Below are 18,777 nucleotides of genomic sequence, written 5' to 3'. Positions count from 1 at the left end.
TTATTTTAATTGAACACAGTCAAGCATCTTTCAGCACTGAAAGTCTCCCATCCTGGAAAACCCTGAATCCCAGGCAACCTGGGATGGTCTGTCACTCCGTCATCTTTCTATACCTTTGTCCCACACCCTTTCCCTGACCTGTCAGCCTCCCAAACTGTAGACAACTAACCACACAGTGTACTTGCAGGGAAAACACAGGCATTTAAAGGAATGAAAAATACATACAGCAGAAAGTTATCTTTCTAAATCACCTAGCACTGATTGTAGCAAATATTACTTAAAAGTATTTCTGCAAAGCACTAAAACAATCAATCAGCATTTGGCCACTACTCTTGTGAAAGCCTCGTAGATCCCACTGCATGCGAAAGCAGTCCAGGAAAACCGTGCAGACCCAGCATTCCAGGAAGCAGCAGGACGGCGTGCTCGCCCTCTCCGGTCCGCAGGTAATGCAGGTGGACACCGTTCACAGCCACTTTGGCAGAGGTTACCGAGGTGCTAGAACAGAGAAGCCCCACCCCAAAGGAAAATTATTGTTGGTAGTGCTGATCTAATAACACAAAACTGCCCTTTAGTGCAGGAGACAGCTCCAGTGCCCTCCGCAGGCTTCTCAAGGGTTAAGGATAGGGTTAAACTACTTTGATTTGTGCTTCAGTTTTCCAAACCTAAAAAAGGACATCTTCCTTACTAGACTGCAAATCAGAACTGTTTTCATGTTTGAATATCCTAAGTCACCAACTCAGGGCGTACTCTACGAAAGTACCAAGAGGCTTGCTCAAATCAGCAGCCATACAGGCCCATGGGTGCATGCCCTAGGAGCTGGAAGCCAGTGGTACCAGTGTGCAGGCTGACGTGGGGCTCCAAACAATGGAACTGAGGGTGAGCATCCACAGAACAGGCCTGGGCCATCATCAGAAACTTAGTGGGTCCAGAGGAGCGACCTTGACCTGCAGCTGCCTCATCAGCATTCCCCAGGATGAGACTGGTCTCCGGGGTCCACAGGGAAGGCCTCGATCTCAAGGCTGTCCTTCAGGCATATGATCTCTCATGTTCTCTAGCCAGTTGCAGTAGGGCTCGAGTTAGGAATGCGTATCTGCACTGGTATGGCCAGACTGCTGTTTAAGATGCTGAAATACTTGTATTGTTTGTTAAGTAGCTGGGTCCTGCCCTTGCTGGTGTGGCTCAGTTGGTTGGGTGTTGTCCTGTGCACCAAAGTCACTGGTACAATTCCTAGCTGGGTCCATAAGCTCTCATCTCAAGGGCCCTCCCCCTGCTGCCAACCCTCCTTGGCCCAAGACCTCTCATGATGCAGAACCTAACTGCACATGCATGGCACAGAGAGGGGTCTTAGGCTAGAGCTACTGCCAGGGTCTGCTCTGACTGATGTGTGTGCCATACCGGGTGCCCTGTTCTGATTACTCTTTTCAGCTGCTCTCCCAGACACTCTGGGCACCTGGGCTGCGATACACAAGGCCCCTGCATCAGGTTCCAGCAGCCTCCCCACCAATTTCCCGGATGGCTGGGTGACTTTAGGAAGGGATATTATGGCATGCCAGGACAGATGCTGGAACAAATATACTGAACAAAGGTACATCAAGTCTTAACACGCAACTTCTGGAGAACATGACAGAATGGGTTGGTATTAAGGCCTGACGTAACATAAGCTCATTACGTATAGAATATTAGGGGGGAGCAGTAATAAAACCATGGGCAGGGTGGTGTCACAGTGACACTGCCCTTACCCATTATCAACGTCCTGCTCCTAATTCACTTCTGTCAAGACGGCTCTAGGGTCAAGATAAAGCAAATAATGCTCTACTAATGTTCACTTCAGCAAACATTTCTTTATGGACACATTCGCTTTCCTCAGCATCTACTAGAGGAAAGATGAAGATAGATTCACGTGCAGACCCTCAGGGAGGGGTAGGTTGGGACTGAGGGAAGAGCTGCAGGCACAGGTTATCAGCATTGCCTGTGTTCACCTCACAGGCATGCGGCAGCTCCCCAGAGATGGCTGGCTGTGCATAGCTCACTATAGTCACGTCGTGTACTTTTCTTACTCCTGTGCCCTAAAGAATTTTGAGGGGTTCCCTTCCTTGCTTGGAAAAGTAATTTTGTACAGTGAAGATGTTATGCTCAATCAGAAGAGCCCCCACCCACCTTTGTCAATGTCCAAGCCAGTGGTTTTCACTACCGGGTGTTGCTGTCTGTCTGTCTGTGCCTCTCCAGGGACCTGGGAGCCGGCCCTAGGGCAGGGGCTCAAACAGGCTTCCTTCCCTTCAGCTTTCATCTCTGTTAATAAAAACCCTCTCCTTTCCCTCTGTACTTTGCTGTAGCTGTTTTGATTCCCCACTCCAAATTTTCCTGTCATTATTATCCCTACCCCATATTCTTTTGGTTGCTAATAATACAGAAATAAAGCCAGGTAGTCTACAATGGGGCACTTTGGCACGTGACGTCTGAGACTACCAGGGCAGAGGCTCTGAAGGCAGCTTTAGAGGAGACAGAGATCACAGCAGGGCTGGGCAGAGGTTATTTGTTGAAGAGCGAGACGGCAGCATCTGAGATGAACTTCCAAGAATATGGCGGACGGGTGATTCTAACAGCGGAGGGAGTGTGGCCGCAGGCACAAGAGCAAGGACACGCATGGGGACGGGCAGAGCTCAGCCTGGCAGGAGTGTGGGGAAAGAGGGAGCGCATGGGCGGCTGAGCAGTGGCGGGGTCTGCAGCTCAGGGGAAAGGAATGGCCTAGTGCCCTGTCATCAGCATCCTCTATGTGATCCCAGCAGAGGCACCTCTATTGTCACCAATCTCATCTGCGGAAACACGACAGAGGACTGCTTATGAACAAAAGTAAATTAAATGCAAATCAATTTCAAACATAAGAAAAACTGTTTTATTTTAAAAAATAATCGTTACTGAGGGGCTTAAGTCCGTTTCTCTCCAGCTTGCCAAGGGGCCTAGGTGGCGGGCAGTCACACCGAAGGAAAGAGTGCTGCAGAGACCAGGCCTTGCAGGGCCCTGACATGTGCTTATTACTTGAACTATACTCAAGATACCAAGTTTCCCAAACTCTCAGGCAGGAAAAAGATAGAAACTTCAGAAAATTTAAAGAACAAAAAAACCCCTTTCCTCGGGCAGTCGTTTTGTCTTTCTCTACTATCTCCCCTAACAACCGCGTCTCTAACCCTGCGTTCCTAAGCAGGCGTGCTCATCAGAGCTGCCCCGGGAGAGTAAAACCACCCCTGCCGAGGACAAGGCTGGGAGAACCCCATTCCGTAACTGGGGCAGAACCGGGCGTGTGCTCTCTGAACGGCACACCCTGCTGTACTACTCATTCACTCACTCATCCATTCATTTCGTGAACACCTGCTTTGCCTGGGCACTCCATGTGGCTTGGAGGCTGGCAGGGAAGACAGATGATGAAACCTGCAACCAGCAGGTACTATGCAGTTTGCCAAGTATTATGACAGAACAGTAGGATACAGGAGACCCTGGGGCTGCAGGTGGCAGACATGAATCCCCCATGTCTTCACCAACATCCACACAGCTGCCCACTTAGCTCCTTTCTATCAGAGCATTTCCTGTCTCCCACTATGTCAGTGGAGCTCAAACTTAGATCTGAATCATCTGGCAAAACATTTTTTAAATGCCTAATAAATTTTAATTATGCCTGGCCAGCGTGGCTCAGCGGCTGAGCATCCGCCTGGGACCTAGGAGACTGCGGTTTGATTCCTGGTCAGGACACATGCCCAAGTTGAGGGCTCGATCCCTGGTAGTGGGTGTGCAGGAGTCTCTCTCCCCCCCTCTCTCTTCCTCTCTTAAATCAATAAAGATATATTTTTAAAAAATTTAATTATGCTGGGCTGGGCGTGGCTCAGCGGTTGAGCGTCAACCTGGGATCCAGGCGATCGGGGTTTGATTCCCCATCAGGGTACATGTCCTGGTTGCGGGCTCAATCAATGACTCTCTCATCATTGATGTTTCTATCTCTCTCTCCCTCTTTTTTCCTCTCTCTGAAATCAATAAAGATATATTTAAAAAATAAAATAAAAATTTAATTATTATTACAACTGCATTTTTTAGTTTTTTCCTTTCCTTTTCTGGCAAACTTAAATCTCTGGATGCCCGGGCGGCACCAAATCAACATCTCTGGGGTGGGACCCAGGTACCTGTATTTTTTTAAATCCCTAAGAGATTCTAATAGGTAGCCCAGGTTATGAACTACTGTACTGAGTTGATGTCTTGGAGGAGAAAAAAATCCTGTCTCCCTTTTAAAAACAGCCTGTAGAAAGGCATGCCCAGCTACAAGAGCCCATTTTTACCTTGTATTTGTCCTTGGCTCCTTTTTTCCTGTGAGGCTGGACAATTTTGTGAAAGGCAAGGAAGTGAGGAGCAATACAATGGCAATCAGTTCCTGACTGAGGGCAGAGCCACTCCCCTCAAAGAGGAAGAGTCGACTGTGGGAGAGGTAAGAACGTAAGAGTTTGGGGCAAATGATTAAAACTAACATTTAGTATAATTACTAAACTAAATAATGGACTCTGGTAAGAGCTTATCTTGTCTCTTGTTTCGCTACATGATGCACATTAATTAAATGTAACCACATTTTACCATGGAGGAAGCTGAGGGTTAGGTTTAGGGACTTTGCCCCAGTCACCCCGCTGGGAAGTTAATAAGTCAAGATGAGCACCTGACTGCTGACACCTGAGCCTTTGGCACTTTTTACACTTGGCTTAGAAATAAAAATGAGGTCTATTAATAGGATACATCCTCACTTTGAAAGTCCTACATATTCTCTATATCTTGTATTTTTAGCCATTTCTTTTGTATATATTTTTTCCAAAGTAACCACTGGCTATAAAAACCAAGCTACCGGTTAGGGCATGGATTTACATGAAATTTGATGACATATTTTTACATATTTTATACATTGTATTATTATTTAGATATTCATATATGTATCATTACTAATTTTTCCTACTAGTTACTTAATTCTTATGTTCCAGACCTTTTACATTCACTTTCTCGAATCCTCAGAACAATTCTGCAAGGCATGCAGCTCAGAGAGGTTAAGTAACCTGCTCACATTAAGCAGCTAGGAAGTGCCAATGAAGCCATCTGAACACCAGAGGCCTCGCTTTTTCTGTAACCTCGTGGGTTCCCAACAGGGCTCGGGCACTGGGGCCACACTCACCCTGAGGGTCAGAAAGAAGGTGCCAAGGGAAGGAGAATCTCTGATTCTCCCACAGAACATCCTGAGGATGAACTCGAAAAAAATTTTACATCAGGCAGGTAGTTAGATTCTATAAATTACTAATATCGTGATTGTACGTAACACAATTCTAGGTAGAAAGGGTTTTTTTTACCTGATCCTGGTACAAACCACTTTATAGATTACGAAATAAAAGTCAGTGTTCCCAATAACAGACTTACAAACAAGGTTTTGGAACACAACTCAACTGTAGGCCAGGCACTGGCTTAAACTGGGCTGCAGCTTGTCCCAGGAGTAACCAATACCACCGCTTGTTTTCCCTGACTGCATGTACATCAATTTGCAACCACACTTATAAAATGGCAGTTCAAGTTCCTGAGAACACCTGTTCCAGAGAAACCTGTTTTTCAGAGACATTTTAGTGAGAATGATTTGCAGTGCTAATGAATCAGCCTTCCTGCAACCATTAAATAACCTACCATAACTCTGATATTGGTAAAATCACAGTAACTTCATTTCAATCCCATTCTGCGAACGGGAGCTGGATAAATCGCTATTGTCCAGTGTTGATTTACACTGCTGTGGACATTGACATTTTTTGCCATTTGCACCAAAACAGTCCTGAAAATCTTCTAAAAGATCTAAAATAATAAAAAAGAACCTGAATCAAATACGAGACTCCTAGTCGATCACAATATAAAAATGTGAAGCTGGCCAGCCTCCTTTCTCCTTTCAAATGAGAAGTTTCCACCTTGGAGCGCAGTCCTAACGCAGGGTACCTCCCCCACGACTTTCCCCGGTCACGGGCGGGACTTGCCCGGCAGGCTCGCCGCGCACGCGCAGGGAGAGCGCGGGCAGGTCGGGGCGCAGGGCCGAGCCCCTGCCCGGCCGTGGGCGCTCGCGCCAGTGCCTCTCGGGACCTGGGCGCCCATTTTTAAGACAGTCGGTCAGAGATTAATCGACTTTTGTTGTTGTTTCCTCTCAAAAAGTGTGTGTGGGGGGCACAGAGAGAAAAGAGATCCCTGGGCATCTCCCCGGCCCGGCATCAGGCCTCCGGGAGCCTGGATTCTCGCCGGACAGCAGCCAAAGGCCTCGGGGCTAAGGGGTCGCAGGCGGCCGCAGGGTGGCCCTGACCCAGGAAACGGGGGGCCTCGCGGGGGCCGGGGGCCTTGCGGGGGGCCGGGGCCCGGGGGCCTCGCGGGGGCCGGGGCCCCAGCAGGGGTCGGCCTCGGCTGCCGCGCGCCCGGGTCCCTCCGGTCCGCACCGCGAAGGGGCTGGCTCCCCGGCGGCGACCCCCGGGCTCCGGGGCAGGGCGGGGCGGAGGCAGCTGCACTGCGGCCCCGAGCCCCGAGCCCCGGGCCGGCCGGCGGCCCGCACGCGCCCCGCCGCTTCCTCCCCGCCCCGCCCCCACCCGGGCGCGCGGACGCGGCACGCGAGCTCCCGCAGGGGCGTGGGCGCCATTACCCGAACGCGGCCGCGGGCCGGGCCAGGGGAACGTGGGGCCGCGACTTCAGAGCCGAGAGGAGGAGCCGCAGCCGGGGCGCCCCGCCGCCGCCCATTGCCGCCGCCATGGTCCCGCGTCGCCAGCGCCGCGCACGCGCATGCGCCGAGTCCGCAGGCCTCCGGGTCCGCGCATGCGCCCGGCCGTCCGCCGAGTCCCCCAGCGGCCGCCGCGCTCTGCCGGACGCGGAGTCCCCGCGACCCCGTCCCGCGGCTCGCCGAGTGCTCGCTGACCCCTGAAGAACGGGGCTTGCGGTCCCACGGCTCCGGGGCCCAGATCGTCGTCACTGGGCTGCCAGCTCTAGCTGCGCAGGGCGCACCCCGCCGGGTCTGCTCGTCCCGCGCCTGGCGGGGAGGCGGGCGTGCGGGCGCGCGGGGGGCGTGTGGGCGGCGCGGGGAGGCGGGTGGGCGCGCAGTGCGGGGAGGCGGGCGGCGCGGGGAGGCGGGCGTGCGGGCGCGCGGTGCGGGCTCGCGGGGGGCGTGAGGGCGGGCGCGCGGCAGGCGGCGCGGGGAGGCGGGTAGGGAGGCGGGCGCGCGGGGGGCGTGCGGGCGGCGCGGGGAGGCGGGTGGGCGCGCAGTGCGGGGAGGCGGGCGTGCGGGCTCGCGGGGGGCGTGCGGGCGGCGCGGGGAGGCGGGTGGGCGCGGGGAGGCGGGCGTGCAGGTGCGGGGTGCGGGCGGTGCGGGGAGGCGGGCGGTGCGGGGAGGCGGGCGGGCGGCGCGGGGGCGGGCTCGCGGCCCCTCCCCCCCAGCTCGCGGGCCGCCGACCGTGGAGGCGCTCAGCGCGGCTGCGAAGGCGGGTGAAGTGCGTTTGCTTCCCGAGATGATGGGATTGAAACCTTTTTGTTCTTCAAACCACCTCACAGGCGTGAGAATGGCTGTTACTTTAAAAACACGCTTGAGTTGACGCGTGGGCGAGGATGCGCAGGCCCGGGGCGCCGGCGCTGGGGGGACCTGACGGGGGAGCGGTCGGTGCGGGATTACAGGCGTGCGGTCCCGCGGCCCCTCTGCTGGCGCCCAGGGGGTGGGACGCAGGTCGCCGCCGCAAACTTCACAATCGCGGAGAAGTGGCAGCAGCGGACTGCCCACGGTGCACGCTCGGTGGAGCCCTGCCTGCCTTAGGAGGGACAGCCCGCACCTGCGGCCTCACGGGTGCTCCGCGGGACAAGCCAGTCACAGGACAAATCCTGGATGGCGCCACTTCTGAGGTCCCAGCGGAGGCGCCTTCATAGGGAGAATGGTGGTTGTCAGGGACTGCGGGCGGGGGTGAGGAGTTTGTGTTTAATGGGGACAGACTTTCAATCTCACAAGATGAAAAGGCTTTGGAGGGTGGTGATGGGAGCACAGTGTGAACGCACTTAACTGGGCTGTGCACCTGAAAATGGGTAACACTCCCTACCGCTCATGAGTCTTCTCGTGTTTCACGCGCCATCTGTTATGGACCTTAGATGTCCACAGGGTGTCTTGTCCACGTGGAGTGAAGCGCTCTCATTGGTGGAAACTGTGCAGGTCAATCTGCGAAAAACTATATAATTGCACGAACCCATAAAGCATTGCAGTTACACTGTATTTTGGTCATTCGAATAGTCTTTGTCTTCAAGTTCCTGGCGCTTTTAGAAATGCCCTCTCTCAGAAAAAGGAAGGAAACCAACAAAACTGATACACTTCCGGAAGTATTTAACAATAATTTATCAGATATTCCTAGTGAGATCGAAGATGTGGATGACTGTTTTGACGATTCCGGAGCCGATTCTACTGACTCTACTGACAGTGAAATTGTTAGACCTGTAAGGAAGCACAAGGTGGCGGTGCTTTCAAGTGATTCCAACACTGAGGAAGCTACTGATAATTGTTGGTCTGAAATTGACACACCACCATGCTTACAAATGTTTGAAGGTCATGCTGGGGTCACTACATTTCCATCTCAGTGTGACTCTACCCTCTGTGACCAATCTCTTTTTTGGTGATGAATTGAGATGTTGTGCAAAGAGCTGTCCAACTATCAAGATCAAACCGCAATGAAACACAAAACACCATCTAGAACACAAAAGTGGTCTCCGGTTACACAGAAATCCATCAAGAAATTCCTTGGCCTAATTATTCTGATGGGTCAAACAAGAAAAGATAGCTTGAAAGACTATTGTTCAACAGATCCTTTGATATGTACCCCTACATTTCCACAGACAATGAGTCGCCATAGATTTGAGCAAATATGGGCATTCTGGCATTTCAGTGATAACGCCAAAATGGACAGTCGCTCGGGGAGACTTTCCAAGATCCAACCTGTGCTGGATTATTTCCTGCATAAATTTCGAACAATATACAAACCAAAGCAACAGTTGTCTTTGGACGAGGGAATGATTCCATGGAGAGGACGTTTAAAATTTTGCACGTACAACCCAGTGGAATTAACAAAATATGGTTTACTTGTTCAGATGGTGTGCGAGAGTGACACTGGCTATATCTGCAATATGGAGATATACACTGCTGAAGGAAAGAATTGCAAGAAACTGCCCTTTCAGTCCTTGGACCCTATCTTGGCATATGGCACCATATTTAGCAGGATAATTATTGCAATGCTACATCTACTGCTGAATTGCTGCTACAGAACAAAACTAGAGTCTGTGGGACTATTAGGGAGAGTAGAGGTTTACCGCCAAATTTGAAAATGAAAACATCAAGAATGAAGAAAGGTGACATAATATTTTCCAGAAAAGGCGATATTCTTCTCCTAGCATGGAAAGACAAGCGGGTTGTCCGGATGATATCAGCGATCCATGACACTTCTGTCTTGACAACAGGAAAAAAAATAGAAAAACGGGAGAGAATATGGTAAACCCTACCTGCATCAAGGAATACAATGCCCACATGAAAGGCGTTGACCGTGCAGCTCACTTCCTTTCGTGTAGTTCTAAGGAAAACGATGAAATGGACAAAAAAAGTAGTGCTGTACCTTACAAACTGTGGACTTTTCAATTCATTTAGAGTGTACAATGTCTTCAATCCACAAGCAAAAATGAAGTATAAACAGTTTCTGCTATCAGTGGTGAGAGACTGGATGACAATAATGAAGGCTGTCTGGAACCAGAGACAAATCTGTCCAGCCCTTCCCCTGGGGGTGCAAGGAGAGCACCTCGTAAAGATCCACCAAAAAGGTTGTCAGGTGATATGAAGCAGCATGAACCTATGTGTATTCCAGCGAGTGGAAAGAAAAAATTTCCTACGAGAGCCTGCAGAGTTTGTGCCGCCCATGGAAAAAGGAGCGAATCTAGATACTTATGTAAATTTTGTTTGGTCCCTCTTCATCGAGGAAAATGTTTTACGCAGTACCATACGTTAAAAAAGTACTAGGAACTTTGTTTTTGTAAATAAAAATGTTATAATTATTGAAAAACAACACCTAAAGTGCAATATGATCTGTAGTTATGATGATTTAAATAATGTGCAGTTTGCCCAAAAACGTGTGGTCCCTGGCATATGTCTTAGAGATTTCTGTGCGGTACGCAATGTGTTAAGATGGTAAACTTGTTATGTGTACTTCACCACATTAAACTCTTTTCTTCAAGACCATATGATTCAAGCTTTATAAAGGCTGTAAGCATCTGGACTTGGAGATTCGGTGGAGAAAAGCAACATCCCTTTAATTCTGATGACCATTTCGCCTTAACTGGAAATGGCTGGCAGATCTGTGGCTGGTTAGTCTTGGCTTGAGTTTTTCAAGATGACTGCAGCTTCCTTGCATGTTACATGGCTTCTCCTCTGAGACCCGCAGTGCTGCTAAGTGTTGCAGCCATGAGAAGTCCTGTTACCTGCAGGGTTCTCACTGGTCCATTGGGATTTCTTGAGCAGTAAAGGCAGGCTTGACCTAATATGGCATATGCAAAAATATTTATATTCTTTCAACAAAAATCAAATTTCCTGAATAGAAAGATTTGTATTTCAGCTGACTACTGTCATTTGAATTTCACAAATCTTTGGTGGGACATTTCCTTATCTTTTCCTGAAATGTTGATTGGGGTTTCTTGTCAGAGATGATGATTAAAAATAATTATCTACAATTTTAACATATTATCCTACTGGTAAGCAAAGCGGTAGCACGGTGAGGCTTTAGGTTATTGGTGTCACAATTTAAAGTATACACTTGAGTATGTAGTTAAAAAAATTACTACTTTTGTGCCAGGCACCTTATGATGCATTATCTTCTCTTAGTCTTCTCACCAATCTTACGTACTTTGCCCTCTCTATAGGTGAGGAAACAGGCTGAGAGAGGTGAGGAAGCAGGCCTTGGGCACACAGCTGAACAGTGGCAGAGGGGGGTTAAGTCTGCTTGATTTCAGAACCCTGCACGTGGATTACACATGATAATTCAGTGCAGCAGCATAGCCCTTCAATGATTTTTGTGACCAGAAGAAACACCTATTTTTATTTATATTAGTATAATTAGAAAAACTGTTAGCTATAGATAACATTAAAATGTTTGGGAAAATACTATTTAAAACATTTTGTAAGAAACTACTTTCATTTTTTTACTTTAAAAAATATTTTTAATGATCTATAACAGAGAGAGGAAGGGAGTAGAAAGAAACATCAGTGTGAGAGTGAAACATCGACAGGCTGCCTCCTGCATGCTCCCCACTGGGGACGGAGCCCGCAAGCGGGGCATGTGCCCTGACCAGGAATCAAATCCGCAACCTTCTGGTGCAAGGGATGCTGCCCAACCAACGGAGCCACACTGGCCAGGGCAAACTTTTTGTATTTTTAAAGAACTAACTTCACATTCTGGACCCAAAGCAAAGATTATGACGATAGCAATAAGTGGGCAATCCACCAAGCAAGCCTGAATGGGAAGGGGTTCCTATTTGCCAGTGGTAACCTTAGGCCCTAAATTTCTGTTTGGAACCAAGTAGGGATACTCTTCTTTCTCATTTTGTAGTCACCTCACTTCGTTGGTTTCTGCTGAAGACTCGTGGTTTTTGTGGTGCTTGGGCCTTGCACTGAAAACTCCTCCAGTGCAATTTGACCTTTCAGCCCAGGTTTAGCGTGTGGACGGAAGGAACGGCCCGAGCCGTGTCTCAAGGATGGCAGTGCTGCAGGCTCTCAGGGCAGTGAGCTCCCATCCTGATTCAAAATGCTCTGTCCAGAAGCATCTCCTCCTTTTCCCACCAGCCTCCTCTCTCCTGCCAACAGCAGGCAGTGAGAGGATGATTATGCATCGGAGCCGCCAACCTCCATGGGTAAAGTCCCAGTGAGAACCCTAAACTCTCGTTTATACAAGCACACATCATTTCAATGGCTTATATTTAAGGTACAAAATTTTATTTTTAGAAAGTCAATTAAAAACACTGTCCATTTTTGCTTCTTATCATTGATCATTTGATCTCTATCGAAGCTGAAGATTTTAGAACATCATACCGTTAAGACAGAGGATACATTTAGAAAAGACCTTACCCAGCCCACTAGCAAAGCCTGGGACCTGCCCCACTCGTTTCCTTTTGGTGTTTGTGATCAATGCTGTATGGCAGTGAAGTAGTGAGCCTACGTATGTGTGATAAGAAAACAGGTTCATAACTTTATAACAGGATCTTCTCAATGGGGGCGATTTTGCCCTTCCAGGGAACATCTGGCACTGTCTAGAGACATCTGTGTCACAACTGGGGATGGGAGGAGGGGGAGAACAGGGCTATTGGCGTCTAGTGAGTAGAGGGCAGAATTGTTTCCAAACATCCTACAATGCACAGCACAGTCCCCTACAACAAAGAATTATCCAGCCCCAGAAGCCAGTAGTGCTGAGATGGAGAAATCCTGTTTTACAGCCCCACTTCGCAGGGGGGGGGGGGGGGGGTGCGCACGCGTGTGCTGGGGCTGGATTGTGTGTGTGCACACGCACCCACGCGCGTTTGTGCTGGGGACGGAGATTTACAATCAGAACCACTAATACTGTTATTAGCCCACCAGACACTAGAATCTGTCCTGACAGCCGGACTGACCACACTGCACCGTCCTCTCCTTCCCTCCAGGGGCTAAGCACAAGGGCACACCCTCTCTGTTAAGCAAAGTGCTGGCAGTGCTGTGAGATGGCCCGGCTGCCTTCCGTCCTCTAGTTTCTTCACTCATTCCTGAGTTTCACGTGGGCTTTGAAGGGCTGAGAGCTAGAGCCACAACCACCAGGCTCTGAAGCTGTCCTTTCTATGTTCTAGCTTACAGGAAAAAATGACAATGTCTCTACACCTCCCAGGGGGAACTGTTCAACAGTGATCGGCCCAGAGGCTCCAGTCACAGCCAAGGTGAAGACAAGACCCCTGCACACCTGCTCCCCCTTCAGGGCACACAGGTTTGGAAAGTGCCTAAAGTGCCAGGTTACTACGAAAAAAATTAAAAACTTAAGAATTTTTGTAGTCACATTTAGTAGCAATTTCTTGCAACAACTGTCTGTGAAATTGTGGTGTTTTTGTTTTCTATTCTTTCCCTTCTTAGTACAGCTTAAAATCCCTTCAGTTAATTTATGGAGTGAAGGTTCCATGCAGTTCTTGAAGCCTGTAGTGAGTGACACAGCATGTGACACTGAAGTTAACAGATCCTGTCACTCTGAAATGAACTGTGGCTGTGATACCAAGAAACCCTGTTGGAAGAGCTTAGAATTTTTCTGTGCTTTGGTTATAACAGGAGCCTATGTAGAGGAAAGAGCACAAAATAAGAAAGTTGACTTAGTTCACATTCTCTGAATTTTTTTCTCTTGCTCAAACAAAATTCTAGGAAACTGAATGAGCAGCATAACTGGGGGTTATGGGGTAAAGTGAAAGAAAACAATCTCTCTCAAATCTCTGTTTTCTCCCTTTCAAAACCCAATCAGGCTTCTTTTCTTATGGAGGCCATTAATCGGTCTTCCAGTTTAGTGGGTTGCTACAGCCTCTTTCCCACTGTCCAGCTATGGAATGCAGGAAATGATTTTATGTAGACACAGAACCCACATCAGTGAGGAAAGAATTGTGGATGGTCTGAGGCAGCACAAGTTCAGTGGACCACTCACTAAGTGAGATGACTTCATGCTGCCGAAGCTCCTTCTAGTTAGTTCTGGCTGATATGCGCCACCAAACAGTTCAGCAGGTCTATGCGTGAGCACTGGTACAGCGCACGGGCCAGCTTTCCCACTGTGGCCCTCTTACTGCCTTCCCTCATCAGCCACTTCTGGAGCATCTGGTAAACTTTCTCTTTTAATCCATCTCGCTCATAGTCATGGTCAATTTCATCAATCTGAGATTCGGTGAAGCCCATTTTACGGGCACAGCTTTTCCAGGTCCTTCCCAGATTTTCTCTGACTGGGTCCAGGTGTTCATCAGTCAAACTAGTGGTATTATCTGCCAAAAAGAAGACAGGAGAAGGCATCAAGCTGCAACCCATTTGAACATTCTAGCTTCAAACCCTGCATGAAGTGAAGAGTACCTGCAGTGCAGCGGAAAGGGAAGTTCTTAATTATATAGCTGTCGACTCAGTGGGTGATACTTTACATGTCTGCTAGCCCATGGGGAGTTTCTGTGAATTAGAATAGGGGACACTCCCTCCTAGCAAATGCATCTCTGAGCCACAGCTGAGGGCTTTGGAATTAAAACCCTTGCCTATTCAGCTGTTTTAGACAACCTTAGCCAGCGGCCCTACTTGTACTAGACCTTCCTGATGTAAAGAGGGAAAACACCATTTTTTTTTTCCTTTGGGGCATTTTTCACTTACATACGGCCAGAGTTAAGGCCACTCAACTCCTCATCCCCTTCGCCCAACAGTTTGCTTTCCTCTTACTCAGCCAAGGGAACTGAGACCGAGTGTGAGCCTACCTGTTAAACGGCAATGCCTTCCCGTCTTTTAAGGAATGAGGCACGATACCCTTCAAGGTCTATTTCTGGACTCACCCCTCCCCTGCCCAACTGCTGTCCTCTCTCTCCTAGAGCCATAACCTCTCTCCATCTACTGGTTCCTGCCCCTTAGGCCTTCACAAAAATGATAAAAGGAAACAGAAGTAAAAAATCACCACCACAAACCAGCCTACTCCTTGACGCTCATTCTAGCTCAGTAAGCTGAATATACAGAAAAGGACATCCAATGTTTACCCCTTAACCCCCCCTTTTTTACATATGTTTTCATTGATTTCAGAGAGAGAGGGGGAGGGGAAGAGAGAGAGAAACATCAATGATGAGAGAGTCATTGATTGGCTGCCTCCTGCACGCCCCCTACTGGGGATCAAGCCTGCAACCTGGGCTTGTGCCCTGACCGGAAATCGAACTGGGATCTCCTGGATCCTAGGTCAATGCTTAACCACTGAGCCATGCTGGCCGGGCTGAACTCCCATTCTTTCCTCAGCTCCCTATAGTGCAGCTGTTATCATCACCACTAGACGTCGGCAGTCCCAAACCTCCCAAGATATTTGACAAATGCTGTCATACCCCTCTGTGAGAGGGAACCCTGGGTTTCATCAGATTCTCAAAGATACCCTTATCTCCCTCAAATTTAGGAACCTTTGCTCTAGGTATTTTAAAAACTATCCTTCAAGTGGGCTAGACCAGGGATTGGCAGACTAAGGCCTGAGGACCAACGCTGGCAGCAGCCTGTTTCTGTAAACAAGGTTTTACTGGAACACAGCCATCCGTGTACATATTGTCTGTGGCTGCTACTGCACTACAATGTGAGTTGAGTAGTTTGCAACAGAGACCTCAAGGCCAGTGAAGCCTAAAACGTTTATTAACTAGATCTTAAGGACAAAAATTGCCAATACTAGGGTTAATCAGAAAGCTGGGTTCTTAAATCACATTGTTCTGGCCTCAGGACTGCTTTCCCCAGGTAGTGTTTTGGGATTAATGTTATTAGCTCACATAGTGGAACCTATAAGAGAAAGTCATCATTTTCATTACAGAGGTGCTGTTCAGCGCAGTCTCCTATAGTTTACACAATTCCTTTTGATGAGGACCTGAAAGAGCTCTCTGTCCTAGGGCTGGGTAGTAATATTAATGATAACAATGATGATAATTTAACACTTTTGTAGATCTTACTATGTTCCAGGCAGTGGTCTAAGCTCTTTATACATACTGACTCACTTAATTTTCACAACAATCCATGAATTAAGATACTGTAATTTTCCCCATATTAAACAGAAATAAATTACAAAGAAATTATATGGAAATTACACAGATATTTTCCAGAGGAAACAGGTGACAACTTTCAGGGAGAATCATCAGAGAAATTTTAGGATTCCACTACATCCCTCTCAACAAGAAAGAAAGCTCAAAGTTGCTAGACAATGGGCCCTTAAAGGGCATCTTACCAAAGATATCTTGGTACGCAGAAGCTGGCTCTTTCCAGTTCATGTATGTGTAGTCTGGAAATGGCAAACTCATTCCACCAACCTCCATATGATTACTGTCTCCAATCTGAACCCCAGCACTGTTGTATATGGAATATTGTGCAGTCTCACCTGAATAGAGAGAAGCACACAGGTAAGTGCATCTAAATTGAAAGTAAGATGAAAACTGCAACACCACAAAGGGGCAGGGCTTTACTCCAAATGTTTAAGTTAAACTGTTTATTCTATGCCGGCCTGTAAAGTTTTCTTTTTTTTAAATATATCTTTATTGATTTCAGAGAAAGGAAAGGAGAGGGAGGGAGAGAGATAGAAGCATCAACAATAAGAGAGTCATTGGTTGAGCCCGCAACCCGGGCATGTGCCCTGACCGGGAATCGAACCCCGATCGCCTGGATCCCAGGTTGATGCTCAACTGCTGAGCCACGCCCAGCCGGGCTAAAATTTTCTTTTTTAAATGTGGCTGAACCACCTCACACCCATTAGGATGGCTACGACCATAAAAGAGCAGAAAACAAGTGTTGACAAGGATGTGGAGAAACTGGAGCCCTGTGCGCTAACAGTGGGAATACAAAACGGTGCAGCCGCTGTGGGAAACAACGTGGCGGTTCCTCCAAACGTTAAAAATAGAATTACCACATGATCCAGCTATTCCACTTCTGAGTATATACCCCAAAGAACTGAAAGCAGGACCTCAAACAGGTATTTATATCCCCATGTAGCATTATTCATAATAGCCAAAAAGTGGAAGCCACTCGAGTTCCATCCATAGATGGATACACCGCATGTGGGGCATACATACAATGGAGTATTAGTTGGCCTTAAAAAGGAAGGAAATTCTGACACAGGCTACAACACAGATGAACCTTTAGGACACTGTGCTCAGTGAAGGATGAATCCCGTACGACTGATCCCAGTTACAGCAGGCACCTACAGGAACTGAACTCAGACACAGAAAGCAGCAGGCTGGCTGCCAGGGGCTGGGAGGAGAAAGGACAGGGACTTCCTGTCCGACGACAGTCTCAGTCTGGGAAGATGAAGAGTTCTGGAAATGGATACAGGGACAATGTGGCTCTCATCAGAAATGGTAGCCTTTGACCTACATGAAATTGGAAATAAAAATATCCAAGACTTATTTCTTACCTTCAGAAAACAGTAAGCAAGTAAAAGAATATAAGCAGATTGGGTATAGTGGGACCACGGTGATTCAGGTTAGAGTAGAAGATGCCTACCAGCCACAAACCCTATAAACCAACGCATGCAGGCAGCTGCTCGGAACCCTACCCTCACTGAAACACCCGGCCACATGGTCGGATGGAGAGCATGCCGTGGCGCAAGTTGCATCTGGCAGCTGAAGACTCTGAATAACTTGCCCCCTGTTACCTTATAGCCTACAGCAGAGCTAACGGCTGTTTTATTTTATTTTCAGAAAAATTGAAAAAAAAAAAAAAAAAGGACAAGATTATACTAAAAGGCCTGCTTACCTCTTGATGTCCGGGAGATGAATGGAATGGTGGGTGTGTTTTCCAGTAGGTTGGTCTCAGGCACTGGAGTTTTATGCAGGCCTGGCGTATGGCTTGCATTTGGCCCATACCAAAATCTGGGACCTGCTGTTCCCGCACCCAATGAACCTGTTCTAAGGTCATATGGATTATATGGTCCATTATTCCAGGGGGGTGCTTGGGGCTGGCTGGCCAGTCCCACGGCTTGGTGTACTGTGTTCCTAGGACTGGTTGCGTTGGAAGCAGCAAGGCCTTTTACCCCGGGGATCTGAACAGTCTCATGAGGTCTCGGTTGTGCAAAAGGGTCATGAGAGACCCTTCGTCTCCTCTCCTCCTCTCTGTTGTAAACCACATTTTGTCTGGGTTGCTGTTTTGTTTGCCTGTCCATGCGGCTGCCAAAAAGATGGTAGTTGGCTTCCTCCTGGAGTTTATTCTGCAGGATGAGCTCGCTCTGCTCCTGCTGGTGGTCTGGGGAGGGAGCAAACCAGGATTCCTCCACAGGCCCGATCCTGAGGCCCTGGGAACTGTGCAGCGAACTGGGCTGTTCTGTGGCTAAGAAGAAATGGTCGACATTGGAGAGTTTCATGAAACATTAAACAGCAAAATGAAACCCGAGCCTCATAGTGAATCTGAACCTCACAGTAACATACTGAGAACACTGAGAACAAGCAGGAAGCATTTACTAGGGAGCCCTCCCCTTTTGTACATGAAAAGCAGGAGCCCCAGCCTGGCAGTGAGGGAACCGGGGAAGTTCTAACTAGCAACAGAAAATGGGGTGTCGCAGGCGTGACCACGGAAGAAAGGGGCTTGGGCTGCAGCAGAGAAGGTGGCTGTCTCCTCGGTGTGACACAGGGCTGGGAGATCAGAGCCACAGCTGTTCTGGTCGCTGTCCACGATTCTTTCGTTCTTTAAGAGCCCCGCGAGAGGAACAGCGATCACCAGGACTCCAAGGAAGAGGTTTAAGAGGCTAAGTGACCGGCTGCAGGACAGGCCGCCACTAAACAGACGGCTCCAAAAGCCCGCAGCCCGCCTCCTCTTCCGCTGCAGGAAGAAGCACCCCTGCTCAGGTCGGAGACCAGCCTCTCTGCCTGTGCTCCAGGCCAGTCACTGCGGACCTTCTCGAGGACTTTGCTCCCACATACGTCTCCCTTTTCCCTGAACCATCACTTTCTCCCTATCAGATACTTTAGGTGCCTCTTATTCAGGAAGTTTATTTATTATTC

General features: G+C 48.7%; 2 protein-coding genes across 7 annotated transcripts in view; both read right to left on the bottom strand.

Moving 5' to 3' along the window:
- The window catches only part of BPHL (biphenyl hydrolase like), a 37,207-nt gene extending 30,150 nt beyond the window's left edge, over positions 1-7,057 (bottom strand). Inside the window, exons 1-2 of one of the 2 annotated variants that reach the window (XM_081143629.1) lie at positions 6,677-7,057; positions 392-495 (exon numbers count right to left, since the gene is read on the bottom strand). In XM_081143629.1, the coding sequence (XP_080999755.1) occupies positions 392-495; positions 6,677-6,783 (211 nt within the window). In that variant the 5' untranslated portion in view covers positions 6,784-7,057. The remainder of the gene's footprint in view (positions 1-391; positions 496-6,676) is intronic. The other variant, XM_081143630.1, reaches the window with a different exon arrangement.
- A 4,946-nt stretch (positions 7,058-12,003) lies between these two features.
- RIPK1 (receptor interacting serine/threonine kinase 1) overlaps positions 12,004-18,777 on the bottom strand; it is a 55,844-nt gene continuing 49,070 nt past the window's right edge. For all 5 annotated transcript variants that reach the window (XM_081144189.1, XM_081144187.1, XM_081144188.1 and 2 more), the window contains exons 9-11: positions 17,537-18,106; positions 16,017-16,166; positions 12,004-14,064 (exon numbers count right to left, since the gene is read on the bottom strand). In XM_081144189.1, the coding sequence (XP_081000315.1) occupies positions 13,775-14,064; positions 16,017-16,166; positions 17,537-18,106 (1,010 nt within the window). In that variant the 3' untranslated portion in view covers positions 12,004-13,774. The remainder of the gene's footprint in view (positions 14,065-16,016; positions 16,167-17,536; positions 18,107-18,777) is intronic.

Source organism: Miniopterus schreibersii (assembly GCF_964146895.1).
Source record: "Miniopterus schreibersii genome assembly, chromosome: 8".
Taxonomy (NCBI): domain Eukaryota; kingdom Metazoa; phylum Chordata; class Mammalia; order Chiroptera; family Miniopteridae; genus Miniopterus; species Miniopterus schreibersii.
The sequence above is the reverse complement of the archived record's forward strand: the minus strand, read 5'-3'. Positions and strand labels throughout refer to the sequence as shown.